Source organism: Bombus fervidus, chromosome 1 (assembly GCF_041682495.2).
Source record: "Bombus fervidus isolate BK054 chromosome 1, iyBomFerv1, whole genome shotgun sequence".
Taxonomy (NCBI): Eukaryota; Metazoa; Arthropoda; class Insecta; order Hymenoptera; family Apidae; genus Bombus; species Bombus fervidus.
In genome coordinates, this window is record NC_091517.1 from 7,976,906 (window position 1) to 8,002,516 (window position 25,611).

The window sequence follows — 25,611 nt, forward strand, 5'->3', positions numbered from 1 at the left end:
TTTTATCTCGATTATAGCCAATTTACAATTAATGATTGACTCAACTACGATTTCCATATATTTTAATTTTAAGAATTAAGCTTCACGGGTAGTACCACTAATTTGAAAAACTTGTCAACGACAGAAAAATACAACAGGTTCAACAATAATCTACAGAGCAAAAGTTTTAGTATGATACGCAGAAATCTTTTTCCATTGCCATATAAAATTTATTTACTTTCATAAACTGTTTAATTTATGATGTTCAGCAAACCGTACGAGGAAGCGATGGGAACACGTGGAAGGTCGCAATAGTTTCTATATCGCAAACGTGGCAACGAATAACTCCGAAAAACATTTCTATGGCGTAGGCGGAAACGTGAACCTCTTGAATAGCATCCACCGGTGCGGATGGTCTCCACCGTATGGTGTACAGTTAGGCGTGACGCAAGCGTGCGCTCGAGAACGGTATGAGATTCCAATTATAGGGAGCTTCCGGTTTCTAAGGGTCTCGCGTTTGTTTGGAACAACGCCCGCGTCAGCATACTTGAAGATGAAACGTGCAAAAAGTGTGTGAATCGAATCGTGATGAAGGCACCGAATGGAACTGCTTCGTAATTTATGGCCATGTCGCTGATGATTAGGAAGTATTTTGTGATGTAGAACGTCAATAAAGGCGGATTAAGAATAGTGGCGTTCGAGAATTTCTGATGAAGTATATTGAGGGAAGAATTCGAATTTTTAGAAGTATGTGCATGATACTAGTAATCTATTAGATATTTGAATAGATATAGCTGTGTTCTCTAGTTTTATAAATCTTAATTTTTGAAATTAAGAAGTATAAACCTAGTTGCCTCTCCCTTGCGATCTACGTTATTTTTACGTACTTTTATAGGCGTTATCAAAGTACACGTTTTGCATTTAGCAAGTTATACAATTTTATTATCTCTATGCGATTTAGAGGATACGAATGGCGACTACGTACTTCAGAACGTACATACACGTGCCAATAACATTTCAAAAACTTAGTTAATCGTCCACGTGTGCATCTTTGAAAGAACGTAGCGTTTATACACCTGATGTTAAAATTTTAAAGGCGCGTCAAAGATACGACTCTGAACAGCGCAGTCATTCTACGTGTTATTGCGGAAGTCGCGTTAGAACGATCGTAAGGGAACCGTTCGCGGTGATCCACGACGATCGGATAAGCGCGAAGATCATGGTTGTAAAAGAACCTTATAAAGCCACACTTTATACGACTGTCCCGGGGTATCCATCTTGTCCCGCGTACGGTGATTTCTGTCTTTTAAAATATAATATAAAGATAGCTTCATCGGCTACTATGTATCCAACAAGGCATATTTTGTGCCTGAATCGCTTCACTAGTGGCAATTAACATTTCATCGTTTATATTTCGAGTTGAGTAATAAGGAAGTGTGAGGGACTGTTGAAGGAGAATTTCGAATTTTATAACTCAAATTTGCTGTCAAACTCAACAGGAATTTTATTGATTCTGCTTCTAATTAGTCTAATTAGTCAATGGTTATAAGGTATTTAAAAATGTTACAGGAAAATAATCTTACACTTTCAGTTTCTGAATATTATAGTTGCATGTAAAACGTATAATATTCTCAGTAAAGATATACTTATTTAATTCAGTATAAATTCAGGTCAGAATTAAATTTACTTAGAGAAATTGCAATAATATCATAAAGGTACTTTATATACTTAAAGCTTAACGTTGTATAAAGAAGAAACTTCCCGTAATCTTTACTCTCAAAACGTTATCAAAAACTTATATATATATATACTCTTCGAATATTATAATTATAAAATAAAAATGAGATTGAACCTTTTATATAAATATATCTATGTATGTATATGTATATGTATATGTAAATATATAAAACGTTTAAATTCCTTTATTTAATTTCCTTATAAGTTGTTCTTCTAATATACATATGCGTGCATAGATATATAAATATACATAAATAAAAAGGTTATATATTATATATTATATATAATATATATAATTAGTCATATATGATTTATTATTATAATATAATTAATATATATAATATATATACTTTGATATAATATATATTAATATATATTTTTTATTTATATATATTTATATATGTATGTTTATGTATATTAGAAGAAAAGCTTATAGTAAAGGAATTTAAACGCTTTGAGCTCGTGAATCGGGGGAATATTCATACATTAAAAAGTTCGACTTAAAATTAAAGACTTTTAATCCTACATCTTCCTGCTTCATGTTTATAACAAAACCAATAAAAATTCCAAAATTTGTATCTTTATAAAACAGTACCTAATCCAACAAATATCTAAGATATTAATATAAAGGGAAATACCAAAATAATCTGAAATCATTATTTTCGAATCACTATTTTCCTAAAATGTTATTCAAATGGTACAAGTATACATAGCAACAATTCGCACGACAACATTTTATTTTAATTTTAAAGGAGAAATCTTACCTGATTGATGTCGCTACCCAAGTCCCGTGCGCTCTTCGCGCTCCTAAGCTGATCGCCCCGATACTCTCTGTACCTGATCGTCACTTCATCGTCAGTAAGAGCGCCGCTGCTGCTGCTCCTCGCGTTCTTCTTGTTCTTCTCCTCCTTCGCCTTTTTCTCCTTCTTGCTAAACAGCTGCTTCACCTTGCTCATCGTGCCACTCTTCTTCGCCGCCTTCTTCTCGTACTTCTTATCCGCGCCGGTCGGTGGTTTCGCGGTCACTGGCGGCGACTTCGACATGTCGTTCATATATTTATCGTACTTCCGTTGCTCGTTCGGCGTCAGATTCATGTTTCTATCGGTATGCCGTCTCTCGTGTTTGATAAATTGCCTTGTAACGAAACCTTCGTCCTCCGACTCGATTTGTTCCCTTCGGTCGACCTCCTGCGAGTCGCGCCTGTAATCGTTCTCGATCCCGGAATCCGCCAAGCGATCCTTTCGATCGGAGTCACTGAGCCGAGTCTCGCGATGTCGACGCTCCGTATGCGTTCTAGTCTCTTGTCTGGTGTGCCTAGACTTGCTACCATCGTGATAGACCCTGGGAGGCCTGGTGGGACTTTCATCGAACGTCTCCAACCTTCCAACCGTCGCCTTTACTCGTGGACTCTCCCTGGCGTCGGAGTCGTCGAAATAATCCAGCCGATTGCGCGATCTTCTGAGAGGTTTCTTTGGATCCTCGTCCAACTTCCGATGTTCCTTCCTCAAAGTTCGCGACGTCTCGTCGTATCGAGTCTCGCAGCGAATCGAATCTCTGGCCGTAGTGTCGGAATCGTATCTGCTTGAATTGTAACCTCCGCGGTCGGTACGTATTCGCGGCGGAGAACTGTCGTAATCATCGTGAATCGGGTGTTTGCTGCTGGTGTACCGTTGAGTCGTACGAGTTTCTTTATAGTACTTGGATTCCAATTGGCTACTGGTCATCTGGGATATATCGGTGTCATAGTCGTCGTTTGGACCTTCGCGCAGACTATCCAGGTGGTGTTTCGTAAACGGGGATCTTTCTTTGCGGTCATTCATCGTGGGACTCTCCAAAAGTGGTCGGCGCACGTCTCTGGCGTTCACATAGTCGGCATGACTGGTCAGGTTCTCGTGCGACCTGGTCGTGTATTCGCTCCTTAACGCTCTCACTCGCGAATTCTCGCCCACTTCGTCCAGACGCTGCGTAGACTTGCTCATGCCGCGGATGGATTCGAAGTTCTTTTTCTTGGGCAAGTAGCAGTCCCTCGGTCGAACGTCTCTGTCCAAGAAATCGTCGCTCTTGGAGAATTTCCTTTCAGTCGTGGTGAACTTCTTGGCGATTATGGGCGAGGAAAGGACATTATTCTCCCTTGGTTCGGTTCGGAAGTGACGAGGAATGGTGTTCTCCTCCGGGCGCAGGTTGGATGATTTATAAGGGCTGGTTGAGTTTCTGGGTGCTTCGTACCGTTCCTCCGGGCTGGTTCTACTCCTGTCACTGAGGAATGGCTTGAAATCGTCCGCATAACCCTCGTGCGTTCGCGTCTCTACGATATACTTGTCTCCGTACTTGTCTGTCCTCGTTTCAACCGTGTATCCGTCTCTCGGTTTGGTATCGATGTAACCATCCGATGGGATCTTGTTGGTAATCTTCTTTTCATAACCGTACACCTTACCGTTGTCTTCGTGAATCTCCTTCTCGAATATGTACTTCTCTCCGTTGCTGTTGGTGCGCGTTTCCGTGATGTACGTATCCATGTAGCGTTTTGGCGAGGCGACGCGGTTAGGAGTGACTGGTGACGGGACAATCGGCTTGTCGATGATCTCATGCTCGGATTTCTTGATCGGCACGTTCGCGCTGTTCTTCGCGGCGAACATTTCGTCGGCGAGTAGTCTCGACTTGATTCTAGATTCGAGAAGGTCGCGTCTAGCGCTCAATTCGGACGTCTTGTTCGATATTCCGCTTTGGGTTTGTCTGGCGGAGAATTCGTTACCGTCTCGTTGTCTGGCGTCCGTGCCATCGGCTCTGCCTCTGCCGGATGTGTCAACGAACACGGTGGACGTGTATTTTTCGGGCTTATCGTATAGACGTCTGTCGATGTCGTCAAATTCATGACGTCGTTTGGTGTCTACGTTTCTGGTAGCGTAATCCTGCGTGCCTGCGTAGTGGCTAGAAAAATGAGTACTGCTGTTCTTTCTGTCCTCCTCGTATCTCGATTTAAACGTGTTGATCTCGTTATTACGTCGTAAGTCGCTGTACGAGTAATCCGTCCTGCGGTAATCCTTCTCCGCGGGACTGTTCTCGCGCGAAGAGTCTTTCCTCTCGAGACCAAGCCCTTCGTCGCTGTCCGAGTGACTTCTTTGCGCCTTTTTCTTGTCGGTCTGCACCTGAGCGTAAATCACATTGGTCTGCGGAGGCGGCGAACTGCAGGACTCGTTCGGTCTGGTATAAGAAAACGGTCGGTTGTTATTGTGACCGAATCCCGGGCCGGGTGAGACCATCGTTTTAGTTAGCTGAGGTGGCGGCGACCGGTCGCTGGATAATCGGTGAATCATCTTGTGTATCGTCGACTCTTCGCCGGTTCGTTGCTGCAGATCGTATCGGCTGCTGTGCAGCATGCTACTTGTACCGACCTTGTCCACTTCGTCGACCCCGATGTCGTTTACCACCGGTGAAGGGGTCCGGCCTGTTGCCTTCTCCTCTTTTCTTTCCGTTGTTTCCTCTTTGCTCTTCTTATCGTCTACCTCTAGTTCGATAGGTATGCGTCTCACGGTTCCCTTGTTCTCTCTCCTAGGCGATATCGGTGGCTTTCCGACGCTCACCTCCGTTTCTTCGATCCTTTCTCTCGTCTCGATCGTTTCTGTCCGTTCCGTCACTTTCTTCGCATCGGATTCCTCCTGCTTAGACTTCTTCGCCTCGGGTCTGCTGCTACTTTCACCGTTCTCCGCTGTTGCTACTTTACCGAAATGAAACGGTTGTTGATCGACGTGCGGCGACGCTTCGATTATTGGGGACAACTGTTTTCTCACGCGACTACTGCCGAGATGCGATCCCTCGCTCTCGCTACCGCTCCTCTTGCGATGCGATCTCAACGAGCTGGCGGCGTCGCTGACGCTGCGCCCGACCGGTTTCCGTTTTCTTTCTAACTTCGGGGAGAAGAACCTCGCCAGGGGACCTCTTAGCTTTTTCGCGCTCGCATCGCTGGCGCTTCTCTCCAATGCCTTCTTCTTCAGCCTCGGTGTCTCGACGAGGTCTGCGCTGCTGGTGGCGCCAAGTTCTACGCTCCTGCGTCTTACATCGAGTGGCAGTTCCGGCCTCTTCTTGTTACGCCGCGCCGGAAGTGTGCTAAATCGACCTGGCAATCGTCTGTTGTCGTGGGCAACGCAGTGAAGGCTGCCTACCTGCTGAAGCACCAGCGCCGCCTCCTGTGCTAGGTCTTCCTTGCTCCTCGACGCTATGCTCTCCTTGTGGACCGGGGTGGCGATCAACCGGCCTTCGCCATCTCCTGCCAGAGCCGCGGTCACGCGGGGTGCTCCACGTCCTGCAACAATTCCATTCAGAAAGGGGGTTAACGAGGGATTCTTTCCAGGGAGATTGTGATAAGTTTAAGGATGGATGTAGGGGAAAGTGGAAGCGATGATTTTATAATTTGAGTTAGTAATACAAATATTTTTGTTAGACGTTATTACTATTTAGTATTACTATTTAGAACTTTTCTAAACACCCGATCAACAGGGAAAAATAGATTATTTTCAAGATATTTGCATGTTTGATGTTAAGGTTAAGTTAAGTAATATTTTTGTTCTCGTCGTTTGTAATACTTTGCATATTTTACGTATAGCGTAACTACACGTTTATCTTTTTAAATAATGGTTAAAGTTTCGTAATAATCTCGTTAAGTCATTAACATTAAACTATAAGCTTTTGCGACTCGTGCCAGCAGAGCTTAATCCCCTCTGCATTAGGACGTTAAGAGGAAAGTTTCTCGCAGATTATTAAAAGTGGGGAATAACAAATTAAGGCTTAAGCAACACCGAGAAACTAATGTGTTCCTTCATAGTTCCTCTCTGTTAATTCCTTCTCGTATTAACCTTCGCGGTAAATCGTTCAAGCATTAGCTGTCATTTTTACAAAGACGCGCCAGTAATTTCCGACTCCGCATCATCCTAATTGCCGCGCGATTATAGTCGCGCCAGCGATCAAACGGACTAATTATCATTCGTTTAACGATTACTAGATAACTCTGACACAATCGTTCTATTAAAAAATCGCCAGCAACGTATCCTAAATTTTGGTCTAATTCGTTTATTACGAAAAAAGGATTATTACGACTTATTTCGACAGTGCGTAATTAATAATTTGCTTTCTAACAAGTCACACTCGTGCGGTACATTACAGTCACTAAAACTACTAGAAAAATATCAGGAGACGATGAAACATTTTTCGCTTTGGTCGCAATTTTAAGCGAATTTTTCTTTAATAAGAAACCAAAAGACGTTTGAGAAGTTTGAGCCACAGCTTAACGAAGGAAGCTCGGATCGCAGAATTTTAATTGGGTGACGTCAATCGCTCGAAAACGACGTTCATTAGTAACCAAGGGAATGGGGCGGTGGACTCTATCGCGAATAATGGATTATTCCACGAGCAGTCAGGAGCATTATTGGATTTGTAAATTAGCGATTTATGTTAAGCAGACCGGTCTGGTCGTTAGCGGTTAATCACCAAGTTTAATCAGGTGCTAGTTGCTACTAGAGCAAGTCGGATACGAACTAAGGGCAGGAAAGAAGAAAGGAGGGGAACATCGCCCTCGTCATCTTTATAATTCATCAGCGACAAGAAACATCGTCTATCCTCGCCTCCCATTTGTCCGTGCAATCGATTGTTAAACCGAAATAAATAAATGTTGTACAACGATCAGGCACTGTTTAATTGCCGTGTAATCGAGCGTAATCGACAGCACCATAGCTGTAAATTCCATAGGTGGATTGGTTGTTAAAACCTCGCTCCACAATCGAACTCATTCGTGGAAAGTGAAACTGCCTTGCCTGACAGGTCTTTTCTATGGAAAACTGCTCGATCGATGAAGTCTTTGAAACTTTCTACACGGTCATTCAGTTAGGTTTGAAATATGTATTATGGTCATTTAGGTTTCTCTACTTTTATTTATCGATGTACGTACCTATTTTTATAAAGATACGAGATCTTAATAGGTCTCGTTTGATATTTATAAAACGGTGCGCTCAAAAGGTTGTTTGGGCAGTTCGTTCGTGCAGGAGAAGAGATCGTTTTTTTATATTTGTTCCACACTAGTGTAGTTTTTGGGTTATGATCGACACAATCGTGACTTTCTCTTGTCGAAAAATTTTTCAATTTCAGAGAACTACGATGGAATTGTCATTGATGTGCTTGATTTCTTGTTTCAATTTTATGGTAAAATTTGTATTAGAAATTTTTTACAGATATAAAATTGTGATTTCACTTCCAAATGTATTTTGATTTTACTGTTTTATTTTAATTCAAGCATGTAAATTCACAAAAGTGAAATTAAATGACTAACGTTAGAATATTAAGTAGGTATATATATCTGGGTATTTTTTGAAATTAAGGTAATGTAAACGAATATAATAATTCTTAGATTTCTAACCGTTATTTGATTTACATCAACTTGTTCCTTAGATAAACTGAAGCTTTAGTTAGTTGTATAGTTGGTAGATTACGACGTTCGACTTTCGCTATCCGACTTTTTACGACAGATAATGGAAATCGTGGTTCAATTTAAAATTCAACCACTCGTACACGGACGTAATACGCAATTTGACCTTTTCAACGTGCGCCTCTAAACCTGCTGTTTCAACTAACAGCGATTGCCGGCAGAAAACAGGAAATCAGTTGAACAAAACCACATTCTAAGTTTAACGTACAGTTACATTAATATTCGGATAATATACTATCTTTATAATTATTGCTGTGTGTAAGAGTGAATGATTTAGATATTATATTGTTTATTTTATAGAAAGATAAACCATTTATTGTACATTGAAAATATATAAACAACTCCATTCTAACAATAACATTTAATTGTATGATACACTTTGAACAAAAAGTTGTTATATTTTCACGTCATATTAATGTTCGGATACTTTATGGAAAGTAAATATTTTTGTTAGAATTTAATCTTAAAGATAAGATTAATAATCTGTGGAAGACACAATGTTTATGTTAAAATAATATTCAGTGATATTTATTAAACAGAACTACAGAACCAAATGTATATAAGCGAGTGATATAATTAACAACGTATGGAGATTGTTGGTAGTTGGCCAGTTACTCTCAGACTAGACGTAGATAGTGACCCATGATCCCTTAAATATTTTGAACCCCACTCTCTATACAGTAACGAGTATGACCTGTGTAAGTGTCCTGTTCAAATGCCTGTGTGGGTGTCTGTGTAAGAGTATTTTTGCCTATGCGTGTAATATCGTTGTATTCCAACAATTTTATATATAAAATTCATGAAAGATTGCGATATTAATATTTTGTCGCTGTTTTGTTTAATGACGTCGTGTAACCTTTTGAGTATATTATAAATAATTTTCTTTACATATTCTGAAGAAATAATTGCTATTCCTCTTTTAGCATCGTTTGCAATTGAACTTTTTAATTTATTGGTGTTTCTCTGATTCTTTGGTTTAATCGATCCCATAGATTCTCTATGGGATTCAAGTTTGGAGATTGCGGAGCTGGATGTAAAACTTTAGGACAATTGTATAACAAATATTCCTGTACCATTCTCGCGTTATGTTTTGGATCGTTGTCCTGATAAAATTTGAAATTACTTTGTATTCCCATATTGTTCACACATTTTAGCAAATTGTTTTTTAAAAACACTTAAACATCTGTTCTTATCTAATATATCTATGATAAGCACCAGTTCACTCACACCGATACTCGAAATGCATCCCCATACAATCACAGAATCTTCTCCGTGTTTTAAAGTAGGTTTCAAATTTTTGAGTCTGCCATATTATACTTTTTCTACCCGATTCAAAAATGCAATATTTTGTCGGCGAGTGCAACATCATTCCACCAATTTTGAGCTTTCTTAATGAACTCTTCAGCGAAAGCCAATCTTTTTTCTCTTTTTATTTCGTCTATGCACGGATTTCTTCTTACTACTCGATCATTAAACCCATTGTACCTCATTATTAATATTGTTTCAGCACTGACTTTTTTCCTAGTTTCATGACAAATCTCTGAGGCCAATTGTGGATTTCTTTAACTCTTCTTTCATTAAAAATTCCAGGTGGTCCTTTTTGTTTCTTAAATTCGATACGATCCTTTTCTTTTTATCTTTTAATAATATTCGCAACTGTGCTCTTCTTTATCAGTAATAATCGTGCAATTTCACGATAACTTTTGTCTTTTCCTTTATGATAAATAACAAGTTGTCTTTTATCAATGCTGGTATTCTGTCCTTTTCGTGGCACGTTAGGTTTCAGACAATAGCAATCTAATATAATAATAGTAGCAATATAAATCTATTTTACAGTTCGAATGGTTTCCAAAAACTATCAGAATATTAATGTGACAACTTTATGTTTAAAATGTATTATACAATTAAATGTTATTGTTAGAATGTAATTATTTACATATTTTCAATTTAGAGTAAATGATTTATCTTTTTGTAAATTGAACAATATAATATCTGAATCATTCCCACACAGCAATAATTACAAAGATAGTATAGTGTTCGAATATTAATGCGAATAACTATGTATTAAATGAAACAGTGTGTTGTTTTAGATATTTGCGAATAGAGTATTTTTTATTCTTACTTAATTATTTGTTTGATATGCTCGAAGGCAAAGGATATTACAAAATTAGAAAATTAAAGAATTAGAGAATCTAGTCAAATTTTCTACGATATAACAAAACGAGCAAAGTTTCAAAGTTCTTATATTTAAACAAAAGATAATCCGTGTCTGATTTAATCTTTCTCTTCGCATTACGTGTTCACATAAAATGCATGCTAAGAGCAATGATTCGATGCTCTCAACAAATATCATGCACTAGTGACCTTTTCATGATCGTGTACCTTCCACACAACCATAATCCGATGCGCGTTCCACGCTCCAAGTTAATTGACGTACCAACAACGGGAGCTATTTTTACGACATCTGCTCTATGTACCCATAATAATCAAACATTTCTCTTACAAACTTGCATTTAACTTTGAAATAATTTTCAATCTCTGAAGAACAGTCAGTCAGAGTTAAAAAAGTGTAGCAATAGTTGAAAATTAAATAAAGTATGAGTTTATTGTAGATAATACTAACATTTGAATGCCAAGCAAACAATTTCATATCTACATAATATAAATGCGAGATTGGTTTAGGGTAATACAATAAGTTTGTATTTCAACTGTCGTAAAGATTAAGAGTGTCACCCGCACTGTATCTTACTACTACGAAAGAAACTTATATCTTCAATTTCACTTCCTCCGAACTTAATATTCCTCTTGTATAGTCGTATATTTGATATTTACAATATTTATATACATATATGTAATATATATTATAACATAGTGTATCTGTAAAAATACACAACTACGTGTCGACAATCATTTACTGCAATTTTTTGAAGAACAGACTATAACAGAATTTTGTTTAGAAGAATTCGTATTCAATCTTTCTTACTATATATGAAAATTCTCCAAATTTCCAGATGGTATCATATCAAAATGAAAAGAAGCGTGTTACCTGTTCACCTGTTCCCACAATTTCTAGTTTAATCACTGTACGAAAATCGTATCCCCAACGTACGTATTTGAGCAGATGTACATATAGACCGCCATCAAACCAGCAACTCTCTACCACTTTGACCTAATGAACCTCTTCCTCTTCTCACCCGTTACCATAGCGTTTCAACGGAAGTGCGCAGGACGTAACTGTACCTTGCCGATTCAACTTGTACCGAGTAGATTGTGTGCATAAACAGGTCCGCAAATTAACCCATAATTAAAAGAACGTCCGATCATGCGATGGATAAACGAGCTGATAGCTGGATGGCGGAGGTCGTTGACGGATTTACAACGTGATTGTTGAGATTTCGCGAGCCGGAGATATCATACGGGGCCCGATCGGGCAACATCTCGATGAGGTCATCTCCGCGAGGACCTCGGGAACGAGGTCGCCTCGGGATCAGCGTTTCTGTTCGCCTACTAAAGCGGAGCCGTGCCACTTCACCGTTAAGGTGCGTTTAGACCAAACGAGCAAAAACATAGAACTGGAGTAAGAACGTTCGTGTTGTGAACGTTTAATGCAAATGGTTACCGACCAATCTATTCGTGAACCTATTTACAACAATGGAATAAGCATCTTCGAAGGATTTTTACAGCGTTCTTAGGGTATTTATAGATCATCTTTCGAGCATTCCTAGGATAATCAATAATATTGACAATATTTCGAGGTCCTCGACGAAAATGCGGTTTATCAATAAATAAACCTTGAAATATTGACAACGTATATTTATAGTGTGAATGCAGCTTTAGACCATTCGGGTGTCGGATTTTTGATTCGCCAAGCAATCGTGAGTGCTCGTTTACGTTCTAATAAAATTTGGTAGAAGCATACACGAGCATTCGTTTGCCGTATGGCGGTAATTCTTTGAATCGAATATCGAACATCCAAGAATGGTGTAAGAATGGTGTAAGAACTATCCAAAAATATCTGTCCAATTCTTTCAGATACTAGGTCTAACATCTACGAACGCTCGTTTGTCACGGAGGCAAAGAGCATCCTTAAAATTACTCTTACATCTTCATTTGTAAATTTTACAAAAGTGGAGGAAGAGCGAGCACTCGGTCTAAACGCACCTTTAGAATGCTGTGCGCATCATTTCCACGGACCGCGAGCCTCCCGTGAGAAATCTTTGTTAAACGGCCACCGAATCCACTTGAACGCGGTTCTTGTCATCCTTTACAAGCCTCTATTCACACTGGCTGCCTCCGTTCGCCACTAATAAGAACGTACAACGAGAGAAACGACCTATTCGTATGTTTCCTAGCGATATTTCATTCCAGTAGATCTGTTGTATTACTCGTGATAACAGTTCTGGTTATTGATATCGAATAGTTTTGTAGTCGTAATATGCGTTTTGTTATTTCGTATACGATACTATATATGCAAAATGTGGAAAATATTTATATCTTTTACCAATTTCTTTTCTGTTCATCTTAATCGGTAACGTACTTTGTGAGTTTACAAATCTTCTGAGAAACTAGGAATATAATTCGAAGTTTTTCGTGCGTCGTATATTGACATAACTAAATTGGAAATCAAATCCAGGGTAATATACTTGAATAAAGTGACAGGGATTAAAGCTACTTAACGACGAAAAGAAAAAGATGCGAATAAAAGAAATTACTACCAGTACGCACCTGTAGCACGCGAAACATTATACCTGAGTTTTAATATCGTTCCTGGACTCGTTAAAAGCAATCAAAAAACAAATCGTAGCGATAATACGATACTTCGTAAAAGTGAAATCAATTTAGACGATCGTTGAAACTAACGTAGTTGGAATTAATTTAACAGCAGCACAGATACCATAATTCCTTTACGCTCTACGTTCTACATCTTATTAAACGCGACCGATATCTTTAAAAAAACCTTGAAAACAATCAACATTCCTAGTGGCTATGCCGCACACTCCGCCCCCTCCGAATCGGTCGGTTCACGTAAAAAGTGGTTCAGCCAGATCGAGGTTAAATAATCACGCTATGTAAGAACCGTGGAACGTGATGAACGAATAACGCTAGAAACGCGGCTTAAAACCAGAGAAATAGACCTGTGTCTCCAGAACATTTTATAACGCAGTGAAAGAAATTCTCAGGAATCAGACTGTGTATCGTTGGTGAAATGTAATTATGAACATAGATATTTCAGACGTTTGAAACATTTGAGATATTTCTGATCTCATCATTAGAGTACGACTCATCATTTTTATGCAAATTCTATTCGTATTTATATTTTCGTAAACGTAACTAAAAAAAAATAGTTACTAGCATCTTAAATAGTTAATTTGTAAATAATAGTATGACGAATACATTACTTTCCATATTTTCAGTACATTCTGTGTGTTTTCGCATTTTTGATTTTCCACATAAACGTACAAATACTTGAGTGGTTTGTTGATTGCATAATTATTTGAAGTTTAATTACGTAACATAGAATACAGAATATAGAATTTAGTGACTTCCTAAATATTTGTCTTATTTGAATCCTTTTTCAATTTATCCTTGTTATTCGAATGTTCAGATATTTTAAAATTTTATTCGTGCCTATATGTTCATGAGCATTTAGTGCTCAGGACTAAAGGTCGTCATCTTTCTTTTCTGCAATTTTTATGATTTGTTATGCGCCAGAAAAAAAGGGGAGGTCAAGTCTCTACGTATTAGCATGCAACGTACGTATGCTAAGCGGGAATTAATGTGCTACAAAGTTGATCACACGCCTTGATGATTACAACCTGCACGGTAGCCTTCGTGGTAGAAATATCGATTATAATTCCCGAGTATTTTCCCGATTATGTGTTTTTCAACCGAGTTCTGTTTCCGTATATGTATACTCCGATCATGCAAAGAATATCAACATCGTAAAATTTGATATATTGGAAACTTCGCCATTATGCGAAGTTTATTATTCTGATAAATTTTCAAGGCCACTAAATAAGAACTAAGTGAGGTTATTGCACAGTAATAATAACATAATCTGTCTTTTATACAGTTAAACTGATATTATTAATGAAATTTTACAAGTTATTAATATCAATGCATACTTTTGAACGAAGTAACTAACAACTATTTAAGAAGAAATTTGATAATAAATAAAACGAAATTATTCAAATTACAAGTTATACGATTATCCTATTTGAAAAAAATTATTTAATTGTTAATACAAATTATTAGTTGGTGAGTCATTGTGCAAAAGGAGGCCTTAGTTTGTTTCTCATTTTACTAAATCTTTTTTATAAAATTCCAGGCTTGATGAATCAGTACAGGAAAATTTGTGGAAATCGTTAAATAAAGCCTTGACGCGATTATTAAAAAAACAGTACGTTACTTAATTCTTAATTTAGATTTACGTAAATTTTTTTACAGAATTCAAGGTTTCCTAAATTGGTACACAAAAGTGTATGTAATGATCATCAAAGAAAATTTCAACGTGAATGTTAGAACGCGTTAGTTCATATTTTAAGTTTTATTAAATTTGGTACAGACCCTAAATTTTAAAAAGTCGGTATCGAAAAATGTTTCAAAGTCATTAGACAAGGGCACGGAACATCATTTTCTGGTAATTATCCATTGAGAAAAAACACTGACACACTATTCAGCCGGAAATAATTATCCAAAACTCGCGTAATACCTGTAATTACCTTCCGTGAGTACGCATGCGTCGCAAGGACGCATGTAAACGCACACAACATCGCGTGACAAACCCAAAGTCCCTAGACGACTAACCCTGTAATCTCCGCATCGAAATCACGTTCGTTAAGTGACCTCTATCATTGTGCCATCAGTCTAATTAGTATGCCGGCGTATCGTAAAGCGAACGCAAATCTAATTGCCGTAACATTAGCGATTATTGCGCAGACAGGAGACTAATTACGCGTTCGATGTATTCCTAAAACCCAATGGAAGATTGCAATTTCGTACTAACGCTATGCAATTTGGTACTACCACATACTTCCAAATCGGAATTAAAGGCTCGTATATGTTGCATCATTATACACAAAGTATCCAAAAACATATCGACATATTTCAGGGACTAATTCAGCACATTGAAGTAAGAAAAACAAATGAGTAAGTTATCATACAAACATATGTCCTATATTATATTATTCTTTAGGCATAGATACAGTTGTTTATACATTGTACTTGGACTGAGAATAAATAGAATTCTTGATAAATTTTCTGACTTTTTAAACAAAAACACATTGTATCAGACAGAAGTGGGACTCATAACATAGTGAATACTATGAAGAACAATTTACATTCTGATTTTTCAATAAAGATCAACTAGCGCTAATAAATAATGGTACACGAGCCACTTGTCAGCCATATTTGTCAGGTGTGTTAACTCTATAAAACAAAGAGTAGAGAATATTGATGAAATCATATAACATAAGTATGAACCAAGTGCTTTAAACTAAAATTACAAAAAGTGGAGTACACTTATATCCTTAATGATTCGATAAATACACTTAATTCGTATCCATATAATATATGCTAGTAACATGAAAAACACAAAAGAGTTTGAAGATTTTAAAAAACGTTTTCTTTCTTTCAAGATATACATTCGCAATTTACCAAAATAGATAATTGAAAAAAATAACTAAACAATTTGAAACTTCGTGCGCATTCCATCACTGACGGAGTTGTTAGCGATCCTACATAGATTGAAGCGTAACGATGCTGGCCAATGCTGACTAATTGGACGTTATTACGATCGTTAATCGTTTTTCTTTCGATTTCGAGGGATTTCATCGTATCACGAAGCATACTCGCGCCTGCTATACGTTCGCACGACTGCGGCTACGTTTAATTCATACCGCACATAAATAACGAACAAAGGCCGTTCCGCGAGATTGAAGTGGTAATTGGTGATTTATTTTCGTTATAAATTTTCCCCATTCTCTATCCGCGTGGAATGCGGTGGAAAGGGAACAGGGGAATTCATCTAATTACGCTTAACGTCCCATGAGGAGAAGGATACGATCTCAGCGTGATAGGATTATAATCGTCGAAGAAGTACCGAAAGTGCATTTAATACACGCGTAATTACGAGTTACGAATGCCAGATGGCATGACAGCGCGTACATATTTCTGAGTAATAAAGCCGTAGATCGGTAATAGTCCGCGAGGGTTTGTAGCAGATTACACGAGGTAGATTTTAAGAGCCCGACATTCTCACGAACTGTTATCTTTCGACGAGTAACGATGTCGGAGAACAATGACTAGAAATGCTGAGCCAAGTGACACGATTGACAAATGAACGGTATAATAGATACGATATATTCACTTAAATCTACAATTTATTTATAACTTATTACATCATACAGAATGCCCAAAAAGGTGTCTTGAAAGCACCAAACTTATACTACGTTTTAATGAAATCGTGTAGGTAAAAAGAGTTCAGACGAAGTTGTGTCCAAAAATGGTTTATCGAGAAGTTATATGTTGTTCTGGTTATACAGAACCACAGACGGACGCAAGTAATTTTCATCGACGGTTATTGTTTACACGATCCGACCACATCTAACTTCTCTGAGCTTTTATTTATGGGGTCACGCGAGACAGTTGGTTTATGAAGATGTAGTAGAAATAGAAGATCGGCTTTAGAAATCTATCCAAAATGTATTTACTACTATTTCTACGAGAGTAGGAATATTCGAAAGAATATTTAACGAATGCGAGTCTGCATTTTTACAGAAGGAAGAAATTTCGAACATTTACTATAACTGCCAAAACAATGAATAAAAATGTTCGAAAGTTTAGATAACTCTTCGATAAATCATTTTTGGATATGTCCAATCTTATGAGTTTACATGAACTCTTTTTACTTATGTGATCTCATTAACGCGTAGGATATGTTGGTCTCGATATTTTCGAATATCCTGCATATACGATATATGTGCATATCGCATATGTATTCAACAAATGATACAACCACATAAGATTTCCAGGTAAAATGAAAATCAATTTGGAAGTTTAAAAGAAGATTATTTATATATACTAAACAATAACGTTGGCAAGAAAGAATAGAACCAAGAAAATAATGGACAAATATTGTTTTCGTAATATTCGTTTTGACGTTCTTCTAAGACTCTAACAATTACAGCAGGAAGCTCGAAGCATTTTATTACACTTCTCGGATATAGTACGATATTTAACACAAATATTATCAGTAAGGCCTTACAATTCAAAAGCTACAAATTACTAATGCTAATAAGTTCTTCATCACAATGCTTATACTTTAACTACATAACTCTAATAACGAAAGAAACCGTGAAAAATAAATTTCACGAATTACCATCCATACTACTATTATCTCACTCAAGAATGACAAAAGTTTCTAAAATTCTAGAAACAATTTCTACGACAAAAGTCCCTTAACACGTTCAAATTCGCCAATATATTTAGCCAATAAATTATCGCGCAAGAGGTAAAGAAGAAGTAAAGAACATACGATCAATCACTGCTTCGATACGCTATGTGCGGATAACATACCACATCTAACGAGCTGATTTCTCGCTTCAAAATCGATATAGCAGTCGGTGAGGTAATCCCGCGAAACCTTTTGTGTTCAATTAAACCTGCTTGCAATTTGACTTGGACGGTTCACCGTGGCGGTGCGAGGTGAAGTGAGGTTGGAGGCGAGCACGAGGCACTGTATGGACAGCAGGTGCTTCGGAGATTCACGGAGCGTTCGAGGAACTGTGGTGGGGATATTGTGTGGTTGGAGCGGGGGAAGAATTGCCGGAAGTGCAAGTGGCGTGTTATCGCGGCGGGTCAAAGATCGCGCAGCGGTGCTGACCCAGTGCTTCGAGGGCTGTAAACGCTGTAAACGCTCGACCGATGGTGGTACGGATCATCGCGCGAACCGAAGCAACGGTAATTTTACGGACGATCACGAGCATAAATTAATATCGGCCGGTTATCTGATCGTTACCGCGAGCCCAGTCACGTATGAATTTAACCCCTCTGATCAGATTCGATCGATAACTGTTACGATAAGTATGAATATAAATTGCGAACCGACGGGCCTAGCTATCCGTTTTATTATAATAGGGATACACAAGCACAAAAACGGCTAGAAAGTCTCATTACGCTTAACGGTGTTCGTAATGTCTTCTCGAAATATGTAGGTGGTTTTGGGTTCGAAGAATACAACAGAGACCCTCTTTGGCAGTTGCTTGTTGGATTTATATTGCGTTTGGTCGTACAGATTCTATTGTAGTTGAGAATTTGAAAGGTTGCAAAAATGCATCTTCTTCAAATACATGTTTTTGAGTTGAACGTAACGAGTTTAAGTATTATTCTTTGGATCGAAGTAGTAGATGGAAGAAGAAGATCTGTACAAAGAAATTCTACCCGGAATATTTTTATTAATTTACATGTGATATCGTTTGACTCGAGTCGAAAGTTTCCATAAGTCGCAGATTACAGACTTCTCTTTTATAAGTTTACAATATTTTCACAATAATTTTATGGTAAATAAGATTGAGATAATCGAACAATTTGTAAGTTGTAAAATTTGCTTATAAAATTTTACTTCTTTTATTATCAAAATTATTTCGATCGTGGAAAGGATAGTACCGTAATCAGAATCGATTCTTTCCAGTATAGAATAAGAACCCAAAAATCGTAAAATTAAGAAAATAAAATACAATTTATACTCCTATAAAGTTGTCCCACTAAAGTAACTGATTGGAATGCAACAGATTGCAGTAAGACGTTGTATCGTGACAATGGCGATAATTTTCTGCAACTTTTACAGCAATATCTACTGGTTTAATCAAGAGACATACCGCGTGCGAGAATTTCAAAGTCACCCTTTCGAATGCGTTCCAGCTGTTTTATACGATTTTACGACTTTTTCGCGGCACGACTGTACACATATTCAAACAAACCTGAACGTTCGTGCCGAGACTCGCTATCTTCAGTTACAACAGCGAAAGGCGTCGAGCGCAATCGTAAACGATATTCTTACGCCGCGTCAAATCGTCCACATCGTCGAAATCGTTCCGTTACTGACCATAGCTGCCGTCATTTTTCTAACATTTAACACCAATAAAGATTTGTTTCCTGTCGCATAACGCGATTATGCGATTAGTACATTATACCACTTCTTCTCTATTCGTTAAAACTCCTGTTTTTCAAGATACCATTCTATTCAGATGTTAGAAAAGTTTGTAGCGTTTAGTTGTTCCATCATATTCGCTATATCACTATTCGATATTAGAAAGAATTATTTATAATGTATTTGTGCAAAATATTACTTGACAGGTATAACTGCTTTTAGTTGGACATGAAAAGCATCAATCAGAGAGAAAAATTTCGCATCGATCGATAGGAAGAGTTTACGAGTAAGACAAACTGCTTGATATTTTGATAAAAATGAGAACTCCGTGGAAAATGAATACATAAATCATGGCGTTATTTTTTTATCTCCGTTCACTCGATTTCAGATCTCGAACGAGATACGTATCGACAATTGAAAAATAAAAATTCGCACGATTAAACGGCGTCCTTGCGGTCTTGAGTTGGCGAAGCCTGGCACGCGAGAAATAGCGCACGAACGAATTCCTGCACGCACTGTATCCCGGCTGCTTAATGAAGATAATCGACGACGTACTGTGGAAAGAGATTCTACATTGATTTACCATTGAGTCTACAATTTTCATAAAATGGTAGCGAGAGATGGAAAATCAGCCGATATTTTTATCGTTTGGATCTAAAGAAACGTGCTTGAAAAACAGCAGCTATTAGATATTTTTCCATCTTATGAATGTTACTTATTGAAACGCAACAATTTTTTGGATTAAAATGAGAATATAATTTTTATTAGAGACGACTTCCATCCTTACAAAGTCTTAAATTGTAACATGTCGAAGTACTGATTAAAAATCCGTTTCGATAAAAATATACGGTTTCCATTTTTATGTAAAAAAACCCTGGACGACATCTCAAGAAAAATATGTGTATACTGATGAAACGTTCGATCGGTAACCCAATTTATTCCAGATAAATCATCGCCGAAATAGCTATTATGTAACCATAAATCTTAGCTTGATTCGCGCGCTTTCGTTACTATAAATACAATGCATTCGCGATAAATCGTAACGAGAGCATGGACAGCGGTCGACCGGTGATAAATTGACTGGTAACGCAACTTCGAAATGTGATCCGAATGAAAAGCCACCGGGGCGCATAGGGACCGGATCACCGGTATTTGTACGAACGAGACTCGATACTTTTATGAGAGTGGTCCAGCTGTCTGTTTCGCGAAACGGGTTCTTCCAATAAAATTCTGTAAATTGCGTCGAGCTTTATCTTGCTTAAATCTTGCTGATACAACGGAACAAAATCGTTTACAAATTCCTGGAGTAAAATAATCGAGAACAATTATATACACATATTGGGTCTTTGATTTTCATAGAATACGCTGTGACTTTTTTTATGCAGATGAAAATTACGTAAATGAAATCTTTTAATATTTAGGAGAAAAACTAATATAGTATGGAAATACTAATTTCACATTTTTAAACAAAAAAGACAGAAAAATATTAAAGTTCACAAAAATCCAAGTAGACAAAAGGAGTTTGCACGTTTGAAGAAAATATTTAGCATAAAAAGAAACGAGAAATCACACGTATCAACGCTTGTGTCTTATTTCCCACCAGTTAAAAGTGATCCAAAGAACGCACATTCTTAATTAACTTAATCAAAGTTATTATCTTCGTTATTTGTGTAAACACTTGTGAATTATGTACAGCTTAATACGTAACATCACTACAGGTCAACCAAACACGATGTTATTAGTGAGGCCGAATAATAAATTGTTCGCATAGCGATATATGATAAGTGCTATAAATATCGTAGAATATATTTTCTGATCTGAATATATTCTCAGTAAAACCAAGACAGTGTATAAAAAGTGACATGTAAACGAAGAGATTATTTATGTACTGAGCACAAAAAGCATCGTGTAAATCGATGGACAAGTGTGTCTGTAATTTATTGTGTATTCGCCCTTATACGAGGTACCATCGATGATATCGCTAATCCTGTTCTCATAATTCGTCTCATTTACACGGCCTTCTTATCCCTTTCCTTTACCCTTCTACGTTCAGCTCACGCCAGCATCAACCAGCCGATTCTATCCTTTTCTCTTACACGGTGATTCTTCGAACGAGCACGGTAAAGTGATGCTCGCGCGCGACCTCCACGTTCTTCGTTCGAACGATACCGGTCCATTGGATACTCGCCACTTCCTCGTTTCAGCTGATCGTAGTGTACCTTAAGACCCCTTAGCACGCAACCAAGGATGCCGATCTAAGCGGATCAGCTAGAGAACAGGGTGGCCAATAGAAGGGAAAATGTTACCGACAGATAGGACGAAGTTACACGGCGAGGAAACTAAAGATAAAGTTGAGGGAAAATGACGGTACTTGGTAGAGTGGTTCGATAGTTTTATACAGAGTTTTGCATGAATGGTGGTATAATTATATTACAGGGTGATTCTGCATGGAAAAATAAATCTAAAGCGTAGAACAAGATTTTTTCATACGACGTATCGCTTACGGGGAAATTAAATTTGAAATTTGTCGAGAACGCGTGTACATAGATTAGTTTCTAACTAAACATGGTCAAATACAAGAATATTTCTAATTAATATGTTTACTAATATTTATAATTTCAGTGTAGTACTATCGTAGTAACATCATCTAATCAATTAAAATTTTTAATTCGTGTTAATTCTATAAGGGAGTAACAAGTATCGTTTTTAGCCATCAATTTGCCATTAATATATTTATTATTACATACATTTTAATAACATTTATGAGTACATAAATGCTACTAAAACCTCCATTTATCTTAACTATATGTAAAATTTCCTCTAAAACATATGCGACGTAACCAACACAGCTGTAGGTAATATCTAAGTATAGATGATTACTCATAAATACCCAGACACTTTAGCCGATTTGTAGCAATAGTAATTGCTTGGTTACGTTGTATGTTTTAAAGGAAATTTTATACATACTTGCGATAAATAAAGGTTTAGGTATTGCAAAAAACTATAGACACATGCGTGCTTTGTAATTTTGAGAATTATGGGAAATGCTACAAGATTGTGCGATGTTCGATTTTATGAAGCGATCCAGCGAAATGATAAGTGTGAAGAAGGCATAAGGAAGTACTTCTGAACTGAATGAGACGATAAGGTTGATCGACAACGCGGAAGACCGGAGATCGAATAAACGGTGGCCATTTGTATTCCTCACTTTCTTGTTACTTCGCTACAAGATTATTACTCGCAGAAACTCCAATCTTAATTTCAGTAGTAGTTCTAAGTATAAATTGAAACATTTGTTATGTAAAGTATTAGATCGGTGATTAATAGCTCGGTGATCAATAACAAAAATACTTTTCCTATGGAAGAATTGCTACGCTAAATCGAACACTACGTAACACTACGTAAACTAGTATTTAGTAAATAATTGGAATGATTTATAAATATTTGTCTATCAAGGCAAATTTCCTTCTTCGGAGAAGGTTTCAGTTATCATTGAACCGTGGATTCGTTTTATTTATTAAAACTTCTAAGAAATGACTTATTTCAAATGTTTTATATATTTTTGTATATTATATGAATTCTGTGAATTTTTACATTGTTCAATTTTTGCATAAATGTATACAAATCTGCAATTCAGTTATCACTGAACGTGAATTTCTCGAATCTTCTGTACAGCTTTTCTCGATCGTTTTCAAATTCAGCTCTATCGTGAATAAAATGAAATTTATAGCAGAACCAAATACGTAAAGGTCAAGATATGACAGCTTTAAAATCAATATGACCAGGTTTGAGGTTCTTTTCTTTGGAAAATCCGGTGGAGCGTTGGTCGAGCAAGAAATAGCCACCGATCCATTCGACACGCGATCATTCGACCAACGATATCTCTCAAACGACGTAATAGCACTTCCTCGTGTATTCTTCACGCTCATCTACTCGAACAGAGCTTCATGAAAACGCGGCATCACGCTTGACTTTACCGATAATGGCGATGGCCAACCAGAATAGAAAAGTCCATCGTGCATAGTCGGCAATCCTGGCAATATTTATATTACGATCGAATGGAGAAAGCACGTCTTGGGTGATATGTTTCACCGAGCCGAAATAAAGTAACGTGCGAGCTATCACCTTACAATTTCCCACGTACGCCCTACGTACGCGTTGCTTCACACGCATAAACTCTTCCTCCATTCCGCTGATTAACTAGCGTCGTTAGAACGATAAGTGCGGCTGCGCGCAACGTTGAGAAAGTTTTCAACACGAAAGCTTATATAATTAATCCTCCAGCCGCGGGAGATTTTCATATTTATAAAAAATTTACGGCGATTACAAAACATATTATATACAAAAATTATTTGGGATGAAAGATGGTACCCCGTGTTTGAAAAATCGAGATATAAATCGAATTATAACGTAAGACAGATATGCAATTCTTTTTCTAAATTCATTCTAAAAGGTATTAATATTTATATTAATAAAGAGTAATTAAAATATCACGATAATACAATATACAATACACAAAGGAAGAAGAGGGAAACAAAGTGGCATAAATCTTAAAACAACTGCTTTTCAAAAATTTGTTTTCGAACAGTGAGTCCTTTTTCGCTTTCCGGGTCACAATTTTACATTCCTTTATATTCCGATGAAGCATTTTTTAACGGCTGCTTACATTTTACTTTCAGAGTCTCAATTGTCTGTCATATGAAGAAAGAGTTACTAAGTGACGCGAAATTTAATAAGTCATTATTATGTAAATGCTACAATAAATACAATTCCGTACAAATATTCTTTATAGCCATCGTGTAGTTTGTTTAGACTTGTCACAAAAAGTTGTGCAATATAAAAATCGCGATGTGACAATAGCATGGCTCGACGAGATTAACAGAAAGAGTAAAACGCGATTTATTAGAAGATACGCATTTGTTAGAAGAGAATTACTCGCCTTTTAAAAATAGAAAAATTATGTAAACCTATCTGTGTCGTCACGAAACTAATTGAGTTGCGTTACTCGAAGAGTCATCTAGTCCTTCACTGTCTGTGCATCAATGTCTGTATCTCTTCGCCCGTTTCTTCCGTGTCACGCGATTCCACGATCGCCTTTCATTATTTAATCCCTGTCACTCACAACGTAACACACGATAGTATACCCTCAACTATGTTAAATAACTCTTCCGCATCGCAAACCCTTTTTATCCTTTATTAAAGCGTACAAACCAAACGAGATTTCTTAGTAACTTCAGAAAATTAGTGTACAAACAACTTTCTGTGAATTAGAAATCTGTCTATTAAATTTCTTTCTTTACAAGTTTTACGTTTATCGTAAAATCGATTCGATACTTTTATTTAATTTTCTCTAATAGTTATAATAGAATATACAATTCTTGATTTTTGATGTATATAAAAATTATCGTAACTTTCATTTTCCGAATTAAACTATTTAAATGAAGCTCTATTTAATCGCAATTTAAGTACTTATATAAAACATCATGAAGCCTTATGATGTATATGTATATGTATTATTATTGTGTTTTTATAATAAACTGAGGTAAAAAGAATGGAAAATTTATAACAGTTCCTCGTTAAATAAAAATGGACGATCTACCACTGCAAATTTTCTGATTGAGAATACGTATAGAATGCTGCTATAGCATCTTAGTAGCAACAAACATATCCATTCTAGAACATATCTAGTTACTGCTATAAGAAAGACATGTTATCCTGCCTCTTTCTTAACGCAGTACTAGTACAACGATCTGATAAAACTGATCCAAAATAAGTACAACCAGAAGTTTTTCAAGAAGAAATTCGGCATATAACTGGAAGCACTTTGTTGAAGACCATGTTGCTCAAGGATGAACCGTACATACCAATCATTCAACTAGCAAAAAAATGCCGTATCGAATCGAAATACCACTCTTTCAACGTTCATTAGGAAAGTAACGAAGATGCTGGCACGGTCCCCAGCCGTATTACACCCCGTTACGCACGCACAGTCCTGCAGTGTCGAGTTTAAGGCGGTTTCGAGCACGCGACGATCAGGAAACGCTGCCGCGCTGGCAGTCCGGGGATAATGCGAACGACACAAGGGCCTCTTAACAAGCTTCGACGAGGTGCATGCAGGAACGCAATGTTGCACCAGCCAACTAGGCTGACTTCTTAGGACCGCCCGCATTGACAACGCCGGAGGAGACTGCGAGACGCGAAGAAAGGGACGGAGAAAGGGAGAGAAAGAAAGAAAAAGAGAGAGAGAGAGAAAGAGAGTACAACTCGCGGCGGG

The 25,611-nt window shown here is 37.4% G+C and overlaps 1 protein-coding gene and 1 long non-coding RNA gene across 5 annotated transcripts in view; one reads left to right on the plus strand and one right to left on the minus strand.

The window, feature by feature from the left end:
- Blo (bloated) overlaps positions 1 to 25,611 on the minus strand; it is a 164,938-nt gene that overhangs the window by 120,570 nt on the left and 18,757 nt on the right. For all 3 annotated transcript variants that reach the window (XR_011800001.1, XM_072004829.1, XM_072004834.1), the window contains one exon: positions 2,481 to 6,016. Coding sequence is in view for 2 of the 3 variants with exons in the window: in XM_072004829.1 (XP_071860930.1) it covers positions 2,481 to 6,016 (3,536 nt within the window). In the remaining variant the exon portion in view is untranslated. The remainder of the gene's footprint in view (positions 1 to 2,480; positions 6,017 to 25,611) is intronic.
- LOC139988361 (uncharacterized) overlaps positions 1 to 25,611 on the plus strand; it is a 111,282-nt gene that overhangs the window by 43,882 nt on the left and 41,789 nt on the right. The gene's annotated exons all lie outside the window — the stretch shown is intronic.